This window comes from Macaca nemestrina, chromosome 20 (genome assembly GCF_043159975.1).
Source record: "Macaca nemestrina isolate mMacNem1 chromosome 20, mMacNem.hap1, whole genome shotgun sequence".
Taxonomy (NCBI): domain Eukaryota; kingdom Metazoa; phylum Chordata; class Mammalia; order Primates; family Cercopithecidae; genus Macaca; species Macaca nemestrina.
Genome location: NC_092144.1, coordinates 40,023,763 through 40,045,715, shown reverse-complemented (window position 1 = coordinate 40,045,715; position 21,953 = coordinate 40,023,763). Strand labels below are relative to the sequence as shown.

Here is a 21,953-nt window from a genome sequence, read left to right as displayed (position 1 = left end):
GATCTGACCAGTGCCTGTTGCTCTGAGACTGCAGGAGCCAGTTCCAGGCTCCATCCGCCCCTCCCTCTAGCAGCCTGGCCTGATTCAAACGCCCGGACTGCAGGTTCCTAAATCAGTGTCCATCAGCCCAAGGTCAGGGTTATTACAGTTTACACAACTACAGTCACCAAGGAATAACTAGGACAGGACAGGCTGGTTCTAGCAGCTGCTGAGAGAGGGAGAGAGGGAGAGAGGGAGAGAGAGGGAGAGGGAAAGAAAGAGAGAGAACGAACTCAGCAAGAATTCCTCTAGATAGCACTATTTGAAATCTTCCCATGATGAAATTAAAAGTGAGCCTTAAATGATTTATTTTTTCAATCTGTGAATCTAAACAAATGATCCCCCTTCTAGGTACATGTATCATATGATCTCCTTCACAGCTGTGAAAAAATGCTATTAGTGCTTTCAAAGCAGTTTTATCACAGATTAAAGAAGCCTAGAAAAAAAATTGGCAGCCAGAGACAGCCATATGCCTACTTGACCTAGGATGGTAAACCTGTTGTTCATTCCAGAGAGGGGATTATGGCATTACTTTTAGTAAGTTGCTTTTCATATGGAAATTTCCTTTCATAGTAAAGATCTGTCTTTAATAGCATCATCCTAAAAACATGCCTATTTTTTAATTCCCTGATCATGGACATATAGATTTTTATAGTGTCTGCAAGCATACATTAATGTTAATTTCACCATTCTCCTTTGTATTTTGTTAATGTCACAGTCTGCTGTAAAACCTTGCCAAGTTTCTTAACTGTCATGTTAATTCCAAGACCTACTCTGCACTCTTTGACATTTCAGGACAGAACAAGGCAGTAAAAATAGATTAGAAACAGCTTATAAGTATTATAAAATCTAGAACTTTACAGATGGTGGAATTAGGTCTGCTGAATAGAAATTTAGCAACTCCTGAACGCAATAATATTAGAAAAGCCTATTCATTTCTAAGGTAAATATTTGGAAGGGGTCGTATAATGGCGGCTGGAGAAGTGTGGGGAAACTTATGAAATGCAACAGAGTTATATTATTTTAAGAAACACACTGTATGCATATACCATATCCTGCAGAGTTTCAGGTTTCAAAGGCTTTCTCCACTGTATAAATAAAGGGCACATAGTAAGGGCTTGATTTTATTCATGGTCAGTTCAAAGATCACACAAATTATTTCACTCAGGGGATTTGTCTGCATTTTCTTAAGTTAAAGCACAGCATTACTGTACTTAGATATTAAATGACACTACCACATGCTAAGAAATTTGCAGGAATGGACACGAAATTAGACACTGTTTTCTTAAACTGATTGCTAAAGAATGCCCACTGTTTAAACCTGCACTATCCATTTCAAAGGGAAGTATTGGCTGATTTCAGGAAGTTTAAAATCAGCTCATGGAGAAGCAGGACAAAGTTAGGGTTAAATGTGTTTTTCTTTCTCCCCAAAGGGGAAACTATTTCTTAAAAAAAAAAAAAGAAAAGAAAAGAAAAAGAAAAAAAAGAAAGAAAGAAAGAAAAAGAAAAAACTTTCCCCTTTTTCTTTAAGGAGAACTTATTATTTCCATCATCCTCGTTGAGTTGTTGATGAATAGTTCACATCCCCTGCCAAGCCCCACCCTTGTCTATTTTCTAAGCTCTTTCCTCATTATTTGCTCAGCCTTTTCCCACAGCCCCGACCGGCCGTCAGGGCGGCTTAAACACAACACAGCATTAACATGGGGAAATGGCTTTCAGTTTCCAATTGATCTCCTAATACGTTATGTTGAAATGATAATTGGTACACTCTTCATTGAAAAACAAGAGAGAAAAACTACTTCTCAGTCACCACCAGGTATTATCTTAGTTCATGTATTCGGAACAACCAGATACATTCAAAAAAACAAAACAAAACAAAACAAAACAAAAAACTATCCCCCCATCTGCGGGAGAGACTGCAGTCCACAATTCTTTTCAACTGACATAATCCAGATTGATTCGTTCAGCAGATAAAATTCAGGCCACTTCTGCCCTTTATGGGAGCAACATAATACCAGTCTTTATTCAGTAACAATGTAACATAATGAGATCGGAATGTGCAAAATGACTGTTCTTAAATTACTGTGCCTCACAAGGGCCCAACACAAGCTGGGACTTAATGTAAAAAATCATTAGGCACAGATTACTAAAGTGCTCCTGCATTAAGGAGGTCAAACCGAGTCTGTTTATGGCATTTTTCAGGACAGAAAGTCTTTGCTAATATCTCGATTATGACTGTGTTCTGGGGAGCCCATCCCAGCACCCACAGCTCGGCACTGTGTCTCCACCCGGGAGCTGGGAGGCAGAATTAAGAGAGGACAGGGAAGGAGACGGCGTCGGAGGGACTCCACAATCACGTGCTGTTTTCGGGAAAGTTGGGTGCATCAAATAATTTAAGCTCTGAGCTATTAAGTTACGTTAATTTCAAGATCATCAGGAGATGGTTATTCAAACACATAGAATATTTGGAAAATAAAGAAAAGCACAAAGAAGGAAGAATGATCTCCCACCATCTCAATACCTAGAGATAACCCCTGGCCATTCTGAACGTAAATTCATCCCCAATTTTTTTTCTAGGCATAACTATCTAATGTTTTTATAAAATGGATGCTTCAAATACAGTTTCTCACTAAATGTTGTAAGTAATGTCAATGTTTCCCCATGTCATTAATTATTCCTCTGCAATATAATTTTATAGCTACATGGTGTTTCTTCATGTGGAAGTGCCTAATTTAGCTTCAGCCCTATTCTTGCGCTTGTAAGTTGTTTTCTAAGTTTCTCCTCATTATAAAGGATGTGTTGATTAACATCTTCTTTAATATTTTTATTTTTATTTTTGCTTATTTATTTTTTTTGAGATGGAGTCTCGCTTTGTCGCTCAGGCTGGAGTTCAGTGGCACGATCACGGCTCACTGCAAGCTCTGCCTCCCAGGTTCACGCCATTCTCCTGCCTCAGCCTCCTGAGTAGCTGGGACTACAGGCGCCTGCCACCATACCCGGCTAATTTTTTTATATTTTTAGTAGAGACTGGGTTTCACTGTGTTAGCCAGGATGGTCTCGATCTCCTGACCTCACGATCCGCCCACCTCGGCCTCCCAAAGTGCTGGGATGACAGGCGTGAGCCACTGTGCCCGGCCAGATTAAGATCTTTATGCAAAAGTCTTTCCCCGACACGTCAGATAATTTTCTTTGGAAAAACTTCCAATAAGTAGAATTGCTGGGTGAAAGAAAACACACATTTTATATCTATTTGATACTTATATCTTATTTGGCCCCCAAAAAGCTTGTACCCATTTATATTAATAACACAGTGTTCACAGGACTACATATTTCTAAAGATGGATTACAAATCCGTTATACCAGCCTTTTCCTTTGCAGGATACCACAAAGAGTTCCTGAACATTGCATTGCATCTGCTGACTTATATCACACAGGGATATCATGACCACTATTCCATTCTGCACACTCCCCCAAAAATCCGTCATCAGGAGAACGACTAAATTAAGAGAGGCAGTCCATGTGGTCTTTCACAAACCTAAGGTTGCCTAAGAAGAGTCTAGAGAAGTAAACCAGAGCAAAACAGAGCAGAAACCTTTGAATTGAAACGATGTTTTTTCAACTTGCAACTCCCAGCCTCATGCAATTTAATTTTTGAATTCGAGAGCGTTCCTGGTCTCTTATCTTGTTTAAATAGAAGACTTCCAAAATTCCAATCACTGAATCATCGGGTGGCCTCTGAGATGATGCAGTTACTCTTCGGAACACTGGGCTCACTTCTGGAGTGGGGCCTGTATTTGGTCAATGTTTGCACAGAACGAAACAGGCGCCATGTGTCAATGCAGAAGGCTGATGCAGAGCATGTATGAGGCAGAGATTTTGTGTATGTATATGTACACATGTGCACATAAATATATTTATCTATAAAATGAACATCACCATTGTGGCCTCCTCACTGAAACTCACACCATCTGAAATATTTGCATGTGATTACCAGCCGCTACTGTCAATCATGACGGCACAAATCCAATACTCAGGCCATATGGCCTTGAAACTTTCAATCGATAGGAACCTTTTAAAGCTGAAGCTTCAAAAAGTTGTATCAAATATATATTCAATGAGAAGAAGGTTAATTGAATAATTGATTACTCAGTAACAATTAAGTGCTCTTCAGATATCTTTGGGAAATCATGAAATATAATGGTGATAGATATTTATTAGTTTATCAGTTCTTACTGTGTTGTATATTTATTTTGAGGCCTAAAGTCAATTTCTTTCATTTATATATTTTAACAGCAGAGTCCCCGGATGAAATGATACATGTATTTTTATTTCCACGCTGCCGAGGAGATGACAGGGTGGAGAGGGATCCATGTAGAACCAGGGGTGTAACATCACAGCATTTCCCAACATCAGAGATGGCTTCTTTGTGACAGCTCTTGGGTAAAATAGTCAAACAACGTCTCTCGGAAAGGTGCGTGCTCCGACACTCAGTCATTTTTGTAAGGAGAGCCCGGGCGCTGAAACTGCATGCTGCCATGGCTGTTGAAGGATTCCCATCATGTGGGTTGTCCTTCCTTCTGCCTGGTTTATCTTCAAAAATAACCAGATCTGCGGGTCTCCAGAGACAAGAAAACAACAATTGTTTCTCCAGGAATAGGCAGAGTGACCAGCCTGTCACTATCATTTGTGAACAAATCCCTTAGACTAGTCATCTGTGGCTTTTTCAAAGGAGGTATAGATGGGGCTTTATGAAATCATTGATATCTGTTGAAGAGGATAAACACACACACACACACACACACACACACACACACACACACCCCCATGTCAAAAAGGGTAGAAGCAAAGACTGAACATAATCAGATTCTGCAGAAAGGTGGGTCCAAGTGCTCACTCTATAGGCCATACTTTGCACGCATGATACGGTTGTATCTATGTCCCCACCCAAATCTCATGTCAAATAGTGACATGGTTTGGGGTTGTTTCCCCCATTCTGTTCTCTTTATAGTGAGTAAGTTCTCACAAGATCTGATGGTTTTATAAGCGTCTGGCATTTCCCCTGCCAGCATTTCTTCTCTTGCCTGCTGCCATGCAGACATGCTTTCCACCTTCCACCATGAGTGTGAGGCCTCCCCAGCCATGTGGAACTGTGATTCCTTTAAACCTCTTTGTCTTTGTAAATTACCCAGTCTTGGGTATGTCTTTATCTGCAGCTTGAAAACGGACTAATACAAATTGTAATCCCCAATGATGGAGGTGGGACCTGGTGGGAGTGATTGGATGATGTGGGTGGTTTCTAGTGGTTTAACACCATCTCCCTTGGTGTTGCCCTGACAAGAGTGAGTGCTCATGAGATCTGGTTGTTTAAACATGCGTGGCACCTCCCACCTCCCTCTTTTCCTCCTGCTATGGCCATGTAAGAAGCAGGTGCCTGCTTCCCTTTCGCCTTCCACCTTGACTGTAAGTTTCCTGAGGCCTCCCAAGCCATGCTTCCTGTACAGCCTGCAGAACTGTAAGCCAAATAAACCTCTTTTCTTTATAAATTACCCAGTCTCAGGTATTTCTTTATAGCAGTGCAAGAATGGACTAATACAATGCGTCACCATCAACTTTACCCAAGAGTTCAAGAATCTCTAAGAAATCCCCACACAAATGGTAAAGTCAGATTTCCTGACAGCAAAACTTCAACATCCCTAATGGACCCACCTGAGAGATGACAAACTGTCTAAATACAAGAAACCTATTCTAAACAGGAGTAAAAACGAATGTTTACTTATATACCTACCAACTAGGCCAAATGTTAGCAACTTTATGTCTCTGTATATTTTCTCATTTATTCATTCAAGAAATATGTGCTGAGCCTCTTCTCTTGGCTGGTCACTGTAGTCAGTGAAGGGGATTAAGCTGTGAACAAGATAGATATGCTTTCTGACTGGTTAGAGTTTTTAGTTCAGTGAGAGAGTCAGACTAGAAGAAAAAAGAGGAAGAGGTCAAACACACATAATTTTTAATCACTGCTAAGAAGTTAAAAAGGGACCAAGAGAGGGAATAACAGAGGAATAGGCATTTTTGAGTGGAAGGTAAGAAATTGTCAAAGAATGAGAAAAAGTTGGCCAGGCAAAGCCAGGGGTGTGTGTGTGTGTGTGTGTGTGTGTGTGTGTGTTGTGTGTGTGTGTGTGTGTGTGTGTGTGTGTATGGGGTGTGTGTGTTTATGTATTGGGGTGGAGAGAGAGTTTGTCATTCATTCCAGGCATTGAGAACAGTATATTCAAAGACCCTGGGGTATCAGCAAAGAGCTGGAAGTGTTTAAAGATTGGAGAGAAGATCTCTGGGTTGGAGCAGAGCTTGAGAGATGAGGTTGAAGGTTGGGCAGTGACCTGATCACTCTGGGCATTGTGGCTGAGGGAAGCTTGGGTTTTAATCAAATGGGAATGGAAAGGCCAGGCACGGTTGCTCACACCTGCAATCTCAGCACTTTGGGAGGCCAAGGCGGGCAGATCACTTGAGGTCAGGACTTTAAGACTAGTCTGGCCAATATGGTGAATCCCTGTCTCTACTAAAAATACAAACATTAGCCAGGCATGCTGGTGCGGACTTGTAGTCCCAGCTACTCAGAAGGTGAGATAGGAGAATCACTTGAACCTAGGAGGTAGAGGTTGCAGTGAGCCAAGATTGCACCATGGCACTCCAGCCTGGGCAATACAGCAAGACCCCATCTGAAGGAAAAAAAAAAAGGGAATGGAAAGTCATTGAAGGGTATTAAACAGGAGGATATATGGTCTGATTTACATTTCCAGAAGTTCCTTCTAGCCAAAGGGTGTAGAAAGGTTTGGGTAAGGTCTGTTATATCAGTTCGGCATAATCCAGGTAAGAGATGACTCCCATTCCTCAGGGTGCAGATGGAAAAGAAGGAGGATTCTGGATTGATTTCTTTTTGAGATGTAATTAACAGGTCTTTCTGGTGGACTGGAGAGAGAGGAGAAATTAAGGATAACTGCAAGGTTTGAGGCTGTGAGATGTCAAAGTGGAGAAGTCAAAGAGAACATCAAAGAAGAAATTCTGGGGAAGACAAGAGAGTTGCAAGCGCCTGTTTGAATCATCGGCAGAAGAAATCTACAAGGAAGGGTGAGACCTCCCAGGAAGAGAGTGCAAGGGGAAGAGAAAGAGAACCGGGGCTGAGCCCCAAGGAGCACCAGAAGAGCAAAGAGGGGAGAGAGGGTCAGTAGGAAAGATCAAGACGTCATCGGAGCAGTGGCAGGAATACTGAGAGAGTTCAGTCTCCTAGCTGCCACCGGAGAGGTGGCTTTAGCACAGGGTCTGCTGGCAGCTGCCTCTTGGATGTTGCTGCTTTCTCAGTGATCTCCCTGGAGCCTTATTGCCTGTGGACTCTCCAAGTCTGTAGAGTGATTAACTCTTCGAGGTAGATTCTATTTTCACAATCATTACACAGAGAAGACTGAAGCTGAGGCAGTTTCGGTGACTTACGTGACATCACGTTCCAGCTTAAACCCACACAGCACTCTCTCCAGAGCTCTCCCCCAATCTGTTAGATGCCTCTGACTTTCTAAGGTGCTCTTGGATTGGAGGGTCCAGCTGGCTACATGTGGTCAAGACATACCACTGGGAGAATGCAGGGACATACTCTGAGTGTCTTCTTTCTGCACTTTTCACACCAGCACTGCCAGCATCTGTGTGGTTTTGGATGAAAATATTTTTGGATGAATATTGGCTGATTCTTTCCAGTGTCCCTGCAAAAGGGCCGGCCGCAACTGCCTGTGAATTAACTCCAGGAGAAGGAGGCTTTGTGAAGGAGATAACTAAAGGCAAGAAAGGCCCTCAAAGCAGGTTCTCAATTTCCAATCAGGCCATGCGCTCAGCCCTCGCATCTCCCCTGTAATTTCCATGGTTCAGACTGACCCCGTGCGGAGCAGAAACATCAGAACGAGGCCCTCCAAGTCCAGGGGCACCTAATGACACTGCCTTGGTGGCCTTGCGTGTCCTGCAGTGTCAGGGGTGAACCAGGCTTTCTGTTGTGCCTCGTAAAATGATGACAGGCATTGCCGCCCAGGGACACAGCCAAAGTAGACAGTGAGGTGTCACAGACCAGAGAGCAGATGTATGATTGCGTCCCTGCCGGGACGGGAATGACATCCTTTGACTCTCTGGCGAGTGTGCTGCAGAGGAACTAACCTCACTGCTCCGGTTGTACACACAACAATATTGACAGCCAACAGTTCCGTGAGCATCGTTGCACGGGGCACAGGGAGACAGAGTGACAGCGCGTTTCCAGCAGGGTAGAGATGGTGCAGTGTGCTCCAGCCAAGGGGATAACCAAAAGCAAGGCAGAGTTTTCATATTGTTATAATGTGATTTCACAATCCTAGGTTAATTTATTTTCTTATGCTAGAAAATAGTCCAGCACTGCCATATTCCAATATGTGCTCCAAAAAGCAGTCTGATAAAATTCATTAGAAAAGAATTCAATTCATCATGTAAAACGCAGCTGTTTTATTCTAAGTAGTTCCCAATTCAGAAGACCAGGCAATTGTTCCTTTGAGTAACACCAAGGAGAGCACTGGAGAGGAACCAAGGGGAGGGTCTCCAGGACTCTAGAACTCCATCTTGCTGCAGAAGCAAAAACTTACCTCATTTTGAGCCCTCTCAAGTACATGCAGACATCAATGAAAGCGGTTTTTGTTTTGTTTTTTTGTTTTTTGAAACAGGGTCTTGCTCTGTTGCCAAGGCCGGAATGCAGTGGTGCAATCCCAGCTCACTACAGCCTCAAACTCCTGGGCTCAAGTGATCCTCCAACTGCAACCTCCCGGATAGCTGGGACTACAGGTGTGCACCACCACGCACACCTAATTTTTACATTTTCTGTAGAGACAGGGTTCCATTATATTGCCCAGGCTAGTCTCGAACTCCTGGGCTGAAACGATCCTCCCACCTCAGCATCCCAGAGCACTGGGATTACAGGTGTAAGCCACCAAGCCAACATGAACAGGAATCTTTAACCGGTCAGAGGAAAAGACACTAAAGAGCAAAAGGAGATCATTGCTAGATTCCTTCCTTGGATAAACCTGTAAAACACTAGGTTTTAGCCAAACCCTCCCCATCTTTGCAGGCCCAGTTCAGTTCTGCCCTATTCCCCAGTCTCATTCCCTTCCCACTCATGTCTTGGGTAGAAATGCTGCTTGCCTAGTTTAGCTCCATTTCCCTGAGTTGACGGCAAACTCCTTTGAGGTGAGGGCTGAGTTCACCCTCAGTTTCTCCAGCCCTTCCCCTTTCAGTGACTTCCAGCTCCCTGTACCAATCAGCATGCCAGGTTCTCAGTATTGCTTTTGTCTGGAGTTCGCAGGAGTGGAGAACTCTTGCCCCATCAGAACCCAGGATTCACCCGGGTGCTTTAGCTCTGCCTTCTGGCAAGTGCCATCTTCCTCTTTGAGGAGCTGTTCCTTAGCTCTGTAGTTCTCACAAGCAAGCCACTGGAGAGGGTGCAATTCCCAGCTAATTAAAGGTCTTGAGATCCTCCCCTCCCCTTGCATGTGGCCACAATTGGGTACCACGTACTGCTTTCTCCGAATGCAATATGTAATAGATTCTTTTATTCATATTCACAAACAGAAATGAGCAAAGCTCTCTGAGAAGATGATGAAGAGAGCAGGAAGCTCTTGCAGTCACCTGGCTACCCCTATGCAGTCTGTCACTGCAATACTCTACAAGACCCATTAAGTGCTGATTTTACTCTATCTTATAAATGGAAGAACAGGTAGAAATTTTAACTCATGTGAGATTTATTTAACCAGCAGCCAAATGCTGAGAGCTGTCAATCTGAGGGTCCTGTGAGTCCTCCTAACTCCCTAGATGTACCCAGTGCTAAGTCCCTAAGAACAGAGTTCTTAGTTGCAGGAGCACAGCCAGGTGCCTCAGGCCACTCCTCACTTGTTCACTGTGCAGGTGACAGCTTGAGAAATTTGGCAGCAGAAGATCCTGCCTTTAACCAGCATTCAGAAATAAAAATTTCTGCGAAGTTAGCCGTGAATGCTGCTTGGGGATAAAGAAAGTCAATGTTGTAAGCACAGTGGCTTTGCCCAGCAAACATGGGAGGTGTGTGGGGGGTGGGTGGAAGACGCAGCTGAAGTGTGGAGCTCAGCAGAGCCTGCCTCAAGGCCAGCCCTCAAATTTACCTAAGCCCACCAGCCTTCGGGGGCACTGGGTTCCTGGTCTTCATGCAGAAAAAAAAAAAAAAAAAAAAAAAAACAAGCTTCAGTCAGCGCCCCAATAGCACTGAGATCCATTACAGCAACAATCGCCTGGTTAAAAGAACTAAAGGCCTAGACAGTCACTGCCCAGGGAAGCAGAAAGGTCTTTTTGGTTTCACCTTTATTTAATCACTCAACCAGTTGCAGTCATGAAGAAACCTTTGGAAACAAGCATTCCATGGTTCTTTCGCTTTAGGAACCACGCATGTTGACTTAGGCTGTGTTTTGCCACATCTGACTCCAACACAACCCACTAGTTTCCAGGAGGGACTGGGGACGGGGTGTATATGGCGGGTGGTGAGGAGTGAAGAGGCCCAAGTGAGAAGATGATCAGATGATTGTACGGCTAATGAACTTTCCAGATTTTGTGATGATCCCCAGTACTGCCCACCTAGGAACTGGATGACTACTGTGCCCGGCAGCCACACCTGTTGGATGTACCTAGGTGAAGGTCAGGCTCCCTCCCTACTGAGCCCCCACAGCCTGGGCACCAGCCCTTGGCTCACTCACACCTGCTGCCAGGTAGCAGCCAGGGACACTTTTCATGCAGCCTGCTCATTTCAAAGGAGTGTCGGCGACAGGGAGGGGAGGATCTCAAGACCTTTAATTAGCTGGGAATTGCACCCTCTCCAGTGGCTTGCTTGTGAGAACTACAGAGCTAAGGAACAGCTCCTCAAAGAGGAAGATGGCACTTGCCAAAAGGCAGAGCTAAAGCACCCGGGTGAATCCTGGGTTCTGATGGGGCAAGAGTTCTCCATTCCTGCGAACTCCAGACAAGAGTCAGCAGCAGGGGGGCACGCAGCCTCCACCACTGCAAATGCCCTGTGTGTGCCAAGGTAGCAGCCCTCTTTCCCTGGGGTCTAACTATCCTGTCTGCAAACTCTTGTGTTATGAGCAAGGCAGGCTGGGCAGGAACTCTTGGCGGAGAAGGGAAGAGCCACACCTCCCTAAAGGAGGGGCTCCCACCTCTCTTCCTTCCCCTGCTCCTGCGGATCCCACCTTTCCTCTGTCCCTTGTCCCAGACATTCTAGTTTTTCAAGAGAACCTGAAAGCCTGGATTTGTAAATTTAAAAATATTTCATTTTTAGACTGTGTGCAACCAATTAAAAGCAAAAGTATAATATCACACAAGTCAAACAAAACACAACTGTGAACTGGCTCCAGCCATCAGGCCGCTCTTCAAGTTTTCATTGTCCTCATGGGCCTCTCAGAGGGCCCCCCTAGCCCTCCATGCCCTGTGTCAGCTTTGCTCCCCGAAAGTGGACGTGCAGTGAGAAGACAGATGCTACACCCAGAGTTAACGTGTGGTCCCTGGACTGGCAGCATGGCCGTGACCCCGGAGCTGACGGGCAGAAGAGAGGGTCCTCCCCAGAACTACTGAGTCAGAATCGCCACCATTGCAAGATCCATGGGGACCTGGTTGCACATGAGACTTTGAGAAACACTTGTCTAAGAATAAGTAAGATAAAAGAGTCGAGCATGGCGAAACCCTCTCTCCTTTCCAGGACTTGGAAATGCCCAGATAACAGCACCTTCCCTCATGTTTAATCTTTTCCACCCAACCTTACTAGGCTAGAAATAGTCGCCATTCGGTCCTGGGAGAATCCTGGATTCTGATGGGGCATCCAGAGTGGAGGCAGCACTGTCACTGGGTTCCCAGCCTTGGTGTTACCACTTCCACTGCCCACACGGGGAGTAAGAAGTGGATTTCCAGAATAATCCCTCTCTGACTTCCATCACTGTAGGAGACTTTACAGCCGCCAGGGATGACCCCAAGCCCACGCCCCAGGTAAAGGTCAAGCAACCGGGACAATGCCACTCAGCTCAAATCACTAGGACAGGAAGCCCAGGAAAATTCCCTTCGGAGATCAGCCTTCTATGAAACTAGAAGTTGCCTGCTGCTGACTCCAGACTCAGGAGAGGCAGACACAGCACACAGAGTCAAGGGGAAAAAGTTTCCTGGTGAGTCCCACGGAACGATGGGGCTCATTCACTCCTTAGAAAAGTACCTCTCTGCGTCCATGGGGGCCTCAGGATGACGGTGGAAATGCCTGCTGCCATCTCAGCTTTACTTCCCCGACTCTCCCCAGATCCCCAGGCCTCGTCAGCAGAGACACATCTATCGATAATTACAGAATACACAGCTTTGGGGGGCATTTCCCTTCCATTCACGACATTTAGTGGTGTCAGTCTGAGCATAAATACAATTAGATTTGAGAGTTCTATTACAAAAGCCAATAAAGCGGGCCTCAGTAGAGATTCTAAAATTACTTAACTTTTCTTTAGAAAAATATTAAAACAGTATTATCACATCAACGAGAAGAAAAGACAGGAAGATAATAAAGTTATGTTAAACCTCCCTGTATTTACTCATGTGTGAAACAGTTATGTCTGGTCACATAATTGCAATGGTTCTGAGAAATATTTCATATTTTATAATGAACATTAAAAGAGTTTGTGGATCATTACTTTATATGAGTTCCAAAGTTATTACATAAAACCCAATAGGAATGGTTATAAATTATCAGATCCTCCGGCCTGGCCTTGGTAAACATAACATGAAGACTGAGACATTTCAGCAGACAAGATTCATGAGAAGAGGTAAAATTCTTCCTGCATTTTAAGGAGAAAAGAAGACCAGAGTACTTGTAACCAGCTCTTAGCATTTTTGTTTCTGTTTCAAAGAAATGCTATTGAACCACTTGCTTAAGCCACACACACACAAAGCTTCTGTTAGAACAAAAGAGAGTTTCCTTTAAACACTGCCCTCATCTCCCCATTTTTCATCATCCTATCTGTGGCCTTAAGGTCACTGCCAAATTCTTGAATTTTTCAACACAGCGTGGGTTTAAAATGCTGTACTTAGCAGGCTCATATGATACCCAACAATTCTTTATTTTCAAAAGGAGATCCTCTCTTTGAAATCTGAAAATACGGCATCTTTACAGAAACTGGAGAGTTGATAACATTCTGAGGAAGTTTTCTTTTTGGGTCTGCAGAATAGGTTTGCAGACAGCATTTTAATTACAAACTCTCATTTGTGAACCACAGTTAAGCGTGAAATGGGTGCTATTCAATTTCCTCGTGCTTATTCTCTTTTTTAAGAAAAATAAATCACAGCGTTATATTTTGTTCTGAAAAATCACACCTGGAGCTTCCCTTCCTCCCTCACCCTTGCTTTCTGCAAGGTGAAAGAGTTAAGTATCAGAAGAATAGCAGCTGGGTAAACAAAGTTAAGGACCAGAGAAGTAACATCAAATGTTCTTGTCAGCATCCGAGAGGCGCAGTGCCCAACTGGGCCTTTGGAGATGCTGAAAACGGGGGCGCTTTCTGATAAAACACACAGGCGACATTTGCTACCTGGTTCTAGGAACTACAGGCACCTCCCTCGCCTTTGTTCAAAGCAGCCACGCTTCCGGTACCTGTGGAGTGAAGGTGGGTGCCCACCCTCCAGGACCCCACCTGACCCCTGTGAGGCTCCCCTACCTGCCAACTCCCCACCGTATCCCGGGTTCTCCCCTTTATGTGGCGCAGCTGTTGGTGAGGCTTTCTCAGCAAACAGATGTCTTTTGGAGAATTTAAAGCTCTGAGTTGGAGGCCAGATTCTGACTGTACTTTGAATTATGTCTGCCTCGATCATTATGCAGTCATTCACATATATTTTAGACATCAATATTGTCTTGAAATATTCTCGAGTTCTCAATGCTATTTATATGCTTCCATTCTCTCCTTTGCTTCTGCTCCGACAGTATGCTCCAACGTCCCAGAGTCACTGACGACTTGCAGATCATTTTAACACATATTTTCATTGGGGAGGGCTTTGCTATTTTATTTAAAATGATTTCTCGCTAAATTGAGCAGAGATTGACATTCTTGGGACCACAACCAACCTTGGTAATCTGTTTGGATGGAGGATTTACCCAGTTCAGTATTTTTTAAGATGAAACAGTGTCTTGTGTTGCCTCTTTCTATGGACAGCAAGTTTTTACCAATGACAAAAGGAAGACTCTAAGGATGCCAATTTACAATGTGGGAGGAAAAAAATCTCTCCTTGCTTATTTACAGAAATGTGCATCGGCTAAAATATGAGATTCTGACATAATGTAAGCCCATAGGTAAAAGAAAAAGCAAACTCCAAACTGTGAAAAAACAACAACAACACATATTTTCAGGACTTAAAGAGTAACAAGAAGAGGAGAGAAATCTTAGGGGCTCTTTCAGCATATTTAGCTCTAGGCCAAGTTTGGGATAACCGTCATGGCCCCTCAGAGCTTCATATGGTCACCAAGATAGCCAGTTTGATTCAATGACTGTGTTCTTACTTTCAGATGGGGCCAGGGCTCTCACCACTACCGCTCATCTATTGATCATTTTGTCCTTGTTTGTAGATCATCCCTTTGAAGTATTTTCTCAATGGCCTCTAGGTGCCGCTAACACTGCATAGCTTCAGCCTTTCTGCACAATGAAAACATTAATTTGCTATGAGATAATTTTTGACGTAAATGTAAAATGGTGCCCATTCGAACTCAGTAATGAAGCATGGTGCATTTCTGCAGGTCCTAATTTGACTAGTTAAATGACTCCATTACGTGTCTAACAGACAGAAGCAAATAATTTCTGGTCAGTTGATGTTCACTTACCCGTATCATTTTGCCCTGAAAATAAAGTCTCCAATCTACAATTCCTTTGTCTTAGTTTTTTTTGTTGTTGTTGTTAGTTAAGATTATCAAAGCAAATATACTTAAATATTTCAGATTAAACCAGTATAAACTAACAATTAAAACATCAGAGAGGATGGGCAAATCAAATATGTGTAATAGGAGAGGTGGAAAACCAGTCAGCCCTTTCTAAATTAATTACTCCAACTTTGCCCCTGTCACTAGGTCCTAGGGGTTAGGATGACTCTCGGGCTTCAAAAGCACAAGTGTGTATCTTTCAAGTCGATTGTTTTCCTGTGACCCCAAAGGGGCTACTGGCTGTTCCTGTGTCTTTTTCACTTTGCCACAAAACTTTGAGGATGTTTGGAAAATCAGTAGCAGGATGCATCTCACAATAGCAAAAAAAAAAAAAAAAGAAAAAAAAAAGACAAAATGCTGCTTTAATAAATATCAAGTGATGAATAATTTTGCCCAAAGGGAAAAAAATGGTTAATATTGAATCTTAATGTTCTTCATCTAAATGCTTTTTTCTTCCTGCTAAAAACAAGTTTAGAATTAAAGCGTATCAGTTTACACATATTGCATGCATATTAGTGAGACACAGCTGTGTATGTCCCCCTCTTAAGAGCCATATGATTAAGTTATGGGATATCATATAATCCAAACGCTGTTTCTATTGGTCACCTTTCACAGACAAAAGCTTTTTAGTTTTAGGTCTATTAAATGACAGAATGTCCGATTCTGGAAATGTGCAAGTAATTATTATGAAGCACCTGTGACTCTTACTTTTTGCTCACCAAGTCCATCTATAAATGCTTCTGGAACATTGCTCAGAGGCTGACAGAGGACTGTCCTCCCTGTCTGGGGCAGCTGTCAGGCATACCGTGAGGTGGCTCAAGCCCCAGGGTTGATTCTGGTTAACTGTGGAATCAGGACCCCAGCCGTCCTACCCCATTGCTCTGAAGTGAAGGGACTATAGACTCTTTCAGTAGAGAAACAGTGGTCTGTGGTGAAGAAGAGAACCCCTGAAGTTCAGAGGGAACCCTGGGCCCACCCATTTATCATCAGCACTTCTGGATGGTATTACGAACTAGGTCTGCACCAGGCAATTGGTTTTCAAAAACATGTGAACTGAAAGAACCAGTATAAACGATCTCTATTTTTCCCCAAAGTGACTATTTGACCCAATTAAACACACTTTTTAAAAACTGACTCGAGTGTGTCTGTTTACTACCTTTATTGAGCTTTTAAAATTGCAAATCCTTGTTTGTGGGCAAATTCCAGGCACTTCTGTGTTAGGGACGAGGGACAGGGAACAGCACAGGCTGCTTGCCTTTTGATGTGAATCAATGTCAAAAGTACTGATTATGACTCATACTCTGTGGAAACGTTGGCTGATGTCGTTTCTGCCACTTGACCCGGGGAAGTTGCTCTCCTGCAGAAGACCAGTAGCTGGTGCTGGAGGGGTGGGGGCTCACACCTCTGCCGCCCCTGCCCAGGGGCCCTGAGATAGCCATTGAGGCCAGGCTCCTTGGTGTGATGTAGGTCGAGTGCCTGTGGGTTTGCAGGAAGGATTTGGCCTTTTGATTTGGTGTAGAATTTACAACCTGAGAGTGATGTCTCAGCACGCAGATCTGGGTTGTACTGGAAAAGGAAATGAGGTCAACTGAGAGGAACGGTGCATCTGAGGAGGCTTCCACGCGGCTGCAGGTCGGGGACTCCAGAGTTACTTCTTGTGGGCCCAGCCCCTTGACAGGGACACCTGCAGCTAAGAGCATCTGAAAACCGGTGGGTGTGCACCTTCTGCACAGGGCAGCCCTTTTTAGTCTGTGTCCTGGGAACACAGGAAGAAAAGGAAGCACATTACATTTGAGGATGAGCCCACAGTACAGCCTGAAGGGAAGCGAGTCATAGGAGAGCCGATGCATCCCTCAGGTGTGAGGAAAATCGGAAGCACAGAGCAGAAGAAAAGTGAAGGCGCACTCCCCAGCTGAAGCTGACTTCAAATGAGAGATTTCCAAAGTGACACGTGGTAAACTTTACAACTCCCTAAAACCCAGAGAGGGGGCCAGGTCCCTCTTGTACCGGTTGTCAGGGAAGCCTCAAGACTTCATGCTGCTTGCTGTAGAACAGCCGGGGACATCCAAAACAGTTTCACTAGCAAAGGGTCAGCACTCCCTGCTCCAGATTAAAAGTTGGTGATGCTATCAACCCTTTGGAAAGGAAATACCACTTCCAAATTGGGGTCTTAGCAAGCAGTTGCTGGAACTGGGTTTATAATGCTTTTTTAAAAAAAAAAAACACAAGGAGGCATACATAGAACATAGTTGATTGGAAGAAGGGATGACGACTTCTAGAGAAAATGAAAAATAAATTATTTGCTTTCATGTCCATAAAGGGAAGACGAAAGCAGATGCCAGCAACAGACAAGCATTTCCCAAGGAGAGGAAAATATTTCCGAAGGAAATCAGCCTAGTAGCAGAACAGGTGAGAAAGAAATTAGAGTGTCTGAGGACTGATAACTCCGGGAGCAGATGGGAACCATCTTAGAATTTGTGGAAGAGGAGGCAAGGAAACAGGGGAACGATTAGCAAATACCTTTTTAAAACACCCAGGGAAGCGGGAGAAGCACCAGTGGCCAAGAGCCCTTATGCAACACCTATATTTAATAACGACTCTAAGGGAGATCAAAGAAATTAAACACCAGTAAGCTTGACTTGAGCAGTGGGGAAGATATTGGAAACACTAATCAGGGACAAAATAGGGAAAGTTATGATTTAATTAAAGATATTCAGCATGGATTCACAAAAGGGAGATCATACGTAACAAAACTAATAGAATATTTTGAAAAAGTAACAAAAAGGAATTCAAGAGGGAAACCAGGGGTATAATTTACTGGGACTTTAAGAAAGCTTTTGTGCACTGACTTACAAAGGACTAATCTCCAGCGGTGGGGAGTTTGGGTGTGAGTGTGGTGGGGGGTGGAGAATGAATGAAGAATTGTCTGGACCAAGGGTACTTGTGAGCATTACTATGAAGAGATTAGGATAAAAAAAGGAGACTGACTGCTGGAATTTCCCGAGATCTGAGTTTTTTTAATTAATTTTTTAAAACACAGAACATCAATGGCCTTGCTTCGGAAATGCGCCCGAACGTGGTGGAATTCTCCTGCAGGTGTAACGTCGGAGGGCAGGTGCCAGTTAATACAACAAGGACAATAACGTTGGAAAGGATTTATTGAAATCTGATGAATATATGACCATCCCTCAAATACTAGGAGACTGTGACCAAAGGGGGGCAGAGCCACTAATTGCCATTTGAATAATTAACACAAATAGAGATGGAGAAAATGTCTAGAAGGAGCTAAAGCACTGTGGTCTGGACAGTGCATGATCAACAGCTGTGCCCACTGATCGGCAAAGTCACCCTTCCACACATATGCACCGACAGCTTCACACAGAAGCACGCACACACCTGCACATGCACACATTCACACATTACATAGGGACATTCACAAGCACACCTTCACGCCTTGCAAAGATGCACTCTTGCCTAAACACACATTGTGCACATTCATGCTCCTAGACACAGTCGTATACACAGTCGTGAACATGTGTGTGCAGGCTCACGCTTCTTTCCCCAGAGGCTGCTATGCTGTGCTTAGGTGGAAATGATGGATGTAAAGGGTAAGAGAACATACTATTTTCCACCAGGACAGTAGGGGAGGCACATGACAGGGAGAAAGGCCCCCTTAGTCACATTACGGTAATAATAGATGCTACGGGGATGAAAGAAGAGGCAGAGGGGAGAGGAATCGTGAGACACAAAAAGACCTTTGTTGCTACAAGCTAAACCAGAGCTGAATACCTTCTCTGAAAAAGTAATGGCAGAAATCCCCAAAGGGGCCCAACTCTTGCACTGGGAGACAGAGTTATAGATGCAGTAGCAGGAGGCTGGAGAAGACAGTGACTAGATCTGAGATCTGCTGTCCTCAGGGCTCCAACTCAAAGCTGACCCAGCAGGAAGCCAGACTGGGCAACGGCATGGAGAACTTTCCCAAAATGCAGGCGTGTTTTTCGCCAAACGAATGTTTCTTCATTCTTGGTAAATGTCTAGGTCAGAATAGTGACCGAAAGCATCAGAACATATGTGTCTAGGTGGGAACCTGCCTGCTGCAGGGTGGCGCCATCCGCTAAGTAGGCTTCAGTCACTAACAGACGGCCTTCATCTGTGGGGCTTCGCACTCAAATCCCTTTGCCACTTATAAAGTTAGGACAAGCCTATGGAGAAGATATGGATATAGACACAGATCCTAACATGCGAGTATTAGAATAATTTGAACTTCATTTACCTTTTACATCATTCATTAATATTAAAATGTGACTTCAACAGTTTCCATATTTAAAAGGTCATTGAGGATGAAAAGTTGCAAAATGAAGGATACATGTCCTCCTCATTAATAATAACAGGAGTGTCCTATAATAGTCATATCCTGTGATACTAAAGCATCAAGGCACTGCTTCTCCCCAAAACAATTTTTTTTAAAGAAATGTCCACTATAAGTTTTCTCTCCATTTTAACTCTGGAGATGTACGTACCTTAAACCAAATAGTTATGAATTCATACTTAGAGATTACAAACTAAGAATGAAAGGAAGAAGGAAATTTTCTTTAAAAAAAATATACATATATATATATAGAGAGAGAGAGAGAGAGAAACAGCTAAGTTTAGCAGATCAAAATGCACCCCACTCTGTTTTGACTGCAGATCCCTCTTCCAACATCTCCCAGAAGCAACTGAAGTGGACAAGCACTTCTTGAACAAGTAAAGCTAAACCACAGAGCTCACTTGGTATCTGTGGCTCCACTGCCATTTCAAACACTTGTCTCTGAAGCTGTCACCTTCGGACAGATGACATTTACAACACATGTAACAGAGATCGAAATGTGAAATCAATAACAAAAAATGTTTGCCTTTCGGTTTGGTTCATTCTATCCTTTCCCCCGATTTTTGGTTCAAATTGAATTTGGGAATTTCTACTTTCCTTTCTAAAGCAAAGAAAATTTTTTCAATATCTTGGAGTTCACTCAAGCATGGCCTAAAGCAATATTCACTAAGAAGAGCAAGGGGTTAACTGGGGGAGATTTAAGCGCCCCCCTCTCAACCCAGCTCCCAATCTTCCACCCAAAGCTACCCTAAGTAAACATACAATCTACATGAAAACTCACGTCCCACCTCCCTGCTTCCACACAGGTTGGTCCCCCAAGACCCCCCCTCCAGAAATTGCTTTGCGATAGTTGGCAGAACCCCAGAGTAGAATAATGCTTTTTGAAGCAAAATGAAGGGTTAAAAAGTACCTGTCCGGAATGTGTCTTGAAATCAGTCATTGAGAATCATCTGTCAGTAAGATAAAATTAATTACTACATGTAAAATGAAGAAATCAATGTAAATTAAACACTATATAAATGGTATAAAAGTTTAGGACGAGTTGATTGTTAAATCATTACTGATACTTGTATAAATTTTCCACCAAGCCCCAGCAGGGACCTGACATCATGGGACTCTTTCCAAATCTTCCCAAGTCGAGTGTGGGTCTTGGAGTGTTTCTCCCACATCCACCTCCAATTAGGTTTGGAGGTTTAAGTAACACCCCAGCAAATTCAGTAACTTGCAAAGTTCAGTGACATTTTAGCATGGTTTACAGCAGCCAAGGCTGGGATGGAGGACACAGCCCCAGTGGAAAGGTTAGATTCATGAACCCAGCAGGCGAAGCAGCACTGGCCCCTCAACCACAGGATCCCCAGTAACTTGGGAAAGAATGCTACCCAGTGAAATATTTTATTAATTTATGCAAATCTGGCTTTACTTATGAAATCCAATCAGTTGTTATAAATACTTAAAGAAAGGTCATAACTTAAGATATGACTTTTGAACAATGTTTTTAAGGCCCAGCTCCATGGCTTTTGGTGTTGACATAAAAGGGTAAGAGAAAGCCCCAGTGCTGAGGCCATTGTCAGACAGAGACCTCAGTTGTGTCCCTTGGGGAGCCGGGCTCTCACCCTCAACACAGCCTGTTTCACTCGGGTGCTCAGGACAAAGAGATCCAAGTCTACTGATATTTGATCCACTCAAAGAAAGCGCTGACTGACTCATCCATCTCATCCTCAGACAAAGCCTTTGCATCATCTCCTGAAACCCATCTGGACAACGGTCTGCAGTACAACAGTCTCTCCTTTCTCAGTGGGATCTAATCTGTTGCTAGAGTCGAGGACCTCCTGCAGGCACTTCTGATGATCAAAATTTCCTTCTGAAACTTCCGCCTCCTCTCCGTACTGAGAGCCCGAGGCTCAGCTCACGCCTTGAGTTTTCTCTAGTCTCTCTGACCTTCTACCTTCTAATCAACCGACACATTTCAGTCTCCTCTGAAGCTTTTGAGGTCCATTCTTCCTTCAATTTGCGGGTCCTGGCAGTGACTTTATCACTGGGGCTTAACCTGGAAGGCAAATGCCATCAGCAGTCCACCAGAGATGGAGGACAGACTGACAACCCCCAGGGAAGGACTGACTACAAGAACTTTCCTGCAACAAGACCCCCAAACTCCATGGTTGAAATGGGCCCAAGTGTCCTCCAAGTGTACTTTGCAACAACCAATATACAGAAAGAAAAGATTTCCAATATACAATTTGTAAAATTAAGGAGCTGAAGATTACTTAGGAAAGGGCAATTTGCAATGCAAACGAACTTTCTGATTTATAGAGTCACCACGGGGTTCCTTACATGAGTCAATCTAAAATAGGATTCAGCTCACAATGCATCTAAAATAGGATTCAGTTGCCAAAATCCAACACCCATGCCATATCAGCAATGGCCCCCATCAACATTGCCATTGCAGAGGGAGGTGGCCCTGCAAACTTTGCTGTACTTTTTTCTCAAAAGGTTTTCCTGCAAGTGCATTGCCAATCTCATTAAACAGACTTTCCTTTGGCTTGTACT

The 21,953-nt window shown here is 43.7% G+C and overlaps 1 protein-coding gene across 25 annotated transcripts in view; it reads right to left on the bottom strand.

Annotated features, from left to right (window-relative positions):
- Positions 1 to 21,953, bottom strand: part of LOC105495610 (zinc finger protein 536) — a 491,361-nt gene that overhangs the window by 48,852 nt on the left and 420,556 nt on the right. For 2 of the 25 annotated variants that reach the window (XM_071086023.1, XM_024797222.2), the window contains one exon: positions 20,317 to 20,356. The exons of 21 other annotated variants lie outside the window; for them this stretch is intronic. In XM_071086023.1, the coding sequence (XP_070942124.1) occupies positions 20,343 to 20,356 (14 nt within the window). In that variant the 3' untranslated portion in view covers positions 20,317 to 20,342. Of the gene's footprint in view, positions 1 to 15,404; positions 16,794 to 20,316; positions 20,357 to 21,953 lie in introns of those variants that run through there. 2 more of the 25 variants (XM_071086024.1, XM_071086021.1) reach the window with 2 other exon arrangements.